General features: G+C 42.6%; 1 protein-coding gene across 1 annotated transcript; it reads right to left on the bottom strand.

Annotated features, from left to right (window-relative positions):
• Positions 1 to 462: 462 nt before the first annotated feature.
• On the bottom strand, positions 463 to 1,386 carry LOC141109043 (olfactory receptor 6F1-like). The gene has a single exon (XM_073600997.1). The coding sequence runs from the start codon at positions 1,384 to 1,386 to the stop codon at positions 463 to 465; it is 924 nt and encodes a 307-aa protein (XP_073457098.1).
• Between the last annotated feature and the right edge of the window lie 262 nt (positions 1,387 to 1,648).

Here is a 1,648-nt window from a genome sequence, read left to right as displayed (position 1 = left end):
AAATTAAGATAGATATATCAGATAGTCCAATGTGCGGCAATAGATGCTATAGAACAGAATTAGTTGAGGAAAGTAGAAGAGTAGCACTGGACTCATAAGGTATCTTATGGGTATTGTTATCCGTTCTTAGGGCATTGCTGTTGATGGAGGTGATCTGGTTCCCGGGCAGGCGGCTTCTACACCCCAGAGGATCTCCATGGTCTCCTTGGCTTGTAGTGTAATGTAACAAATTGCTGCAAAGACCTTTGCTGGTGATCACACTGGAAAAATTACCATTAAAGGTCCAGTTCACTTCCAGTCCATTCACACTGGTCTCAGTCAAGCCCTGATGGAGGGGTTATTTGGACCCCCAAAGATGCATTGGTAACTCTTTGGATTGTCCCTCTGACTTTCATTGAAAAAAAAGATGTATCCGGACCAGTGGTGAGACTCGTCTTCAATTTCCATGTTTATAGAAAAGAATTAAACACAATGGATGGTTCTCCATATCGCAGACTTCACCTCATGGTTGCGCAGTGTGTGGATAAAAGGATTCAGTACCGGAGTCACCACCGATGGGAATACAGAGACAATCTTGTTGGTGTGAAGGTCACTTTCTCTCGTTGGTCGTACAAACATGAAAGTGGTTGTTCCATAAAATATGAGGACCACGGTAAGGTGGGAGGCACAAGTGTAGAAGGCTTTGGATTGGCCTGAGGATGTCGGCAGCGCCAGAATTGTTCTCAGAATGTAGCTATAGGATAGGAGAATTAGCAGGAAACAGATTATTATTACAAGGCCACAAGAAACCATAAAAAGAGTCTCCAGACTGGAGGTATCAGAACATCCCAGATGTATTAAAGGTGCGAAGTCACAATAATAATGGTCAACCACATTTGGGCCACAAAATGTCACCTTCGAAATTTGCACCAATACTAATGTAACACTTAAGAAGCCCCCAATCCACGCCCCCAAGGCACATCGAACACAAATCTTGGTACTCATAATGAAGATGTAATGTAACGGCCGGCAAATGGCCACGTAGCGGTCAAAAGCCATGACCACGAGAAGGAAGTTTTCTGTGACCCCCAAAGAAAAGTGTAAATAGAACTGAGCTATGCAACACCCAACAGAGATCCCTTTAAGTCTTGACAGCAAACTTCGCAATAATCCGGGAACCGTAACTGTGGGATACCAGACCTCCAAGAAGGAGAATACACTGATAAAGAAGTACATGGGCTTATGGAGGCTCTGATCAGTCCTTACTATGGCAATGATAGAACTATTAATCACAATCCCTGCTATGTAGATCACCAAGATAATCACAAATAGGAGATATTCCATAACTGGAGTAACCATGAAGCCCAGGAGGTAAAACTCTGTGACCAATGTTTCATTACGCTGCATCCTGGGACCATCCAATGGCTGGATCCTTTCATGAAGAATTTGTGGACCCCAGAAAAAGATGAAAATCTTAGAATGTATTGTATCATCTGACAGACTTAAAGTGTATTTCCACTTTTGCACTCAAATTTGATAATTTGATTGTTGTGTGTTCCCATTCACCTTTTATGTTTTTTAGTAGAAGGTATCATAGCAGACTTCAAGCATTTCTCTACAATTCAATGTGATCTGTCCCAATGGAAAAGCTCGGGGACAGGCTGAGCTC

This window comes from Aquarana catesbeiana, linkage group LG09 (assembly GCF_042186555.1).
Source record: "Aquarana catesbeiana isolate 2022-GZ linkage group LG09, ASM4218655v1, whole genome shotgun sequence".
In the NCBI taxonomy this organism is placed as follows: Eukaryota; Metazoa; Chordata; class Amphibia; order Anura; family Ranidae; genus Aquarana; species Aquarana catesbeiana.
This window is presented reverse-complemented; position numbering and strand designations above follow the sequence as displayed.

Bases quoted from the DNA above. Each gene is read 5' to 3' on its own strand.
- LOC141109043 (XM_073600997.1), bottom strand. From the start codon at position 1,386: ATGCAGCGTAATGAAACATTGGTCACAGAGTTTTACCTCCTGGGCTTC.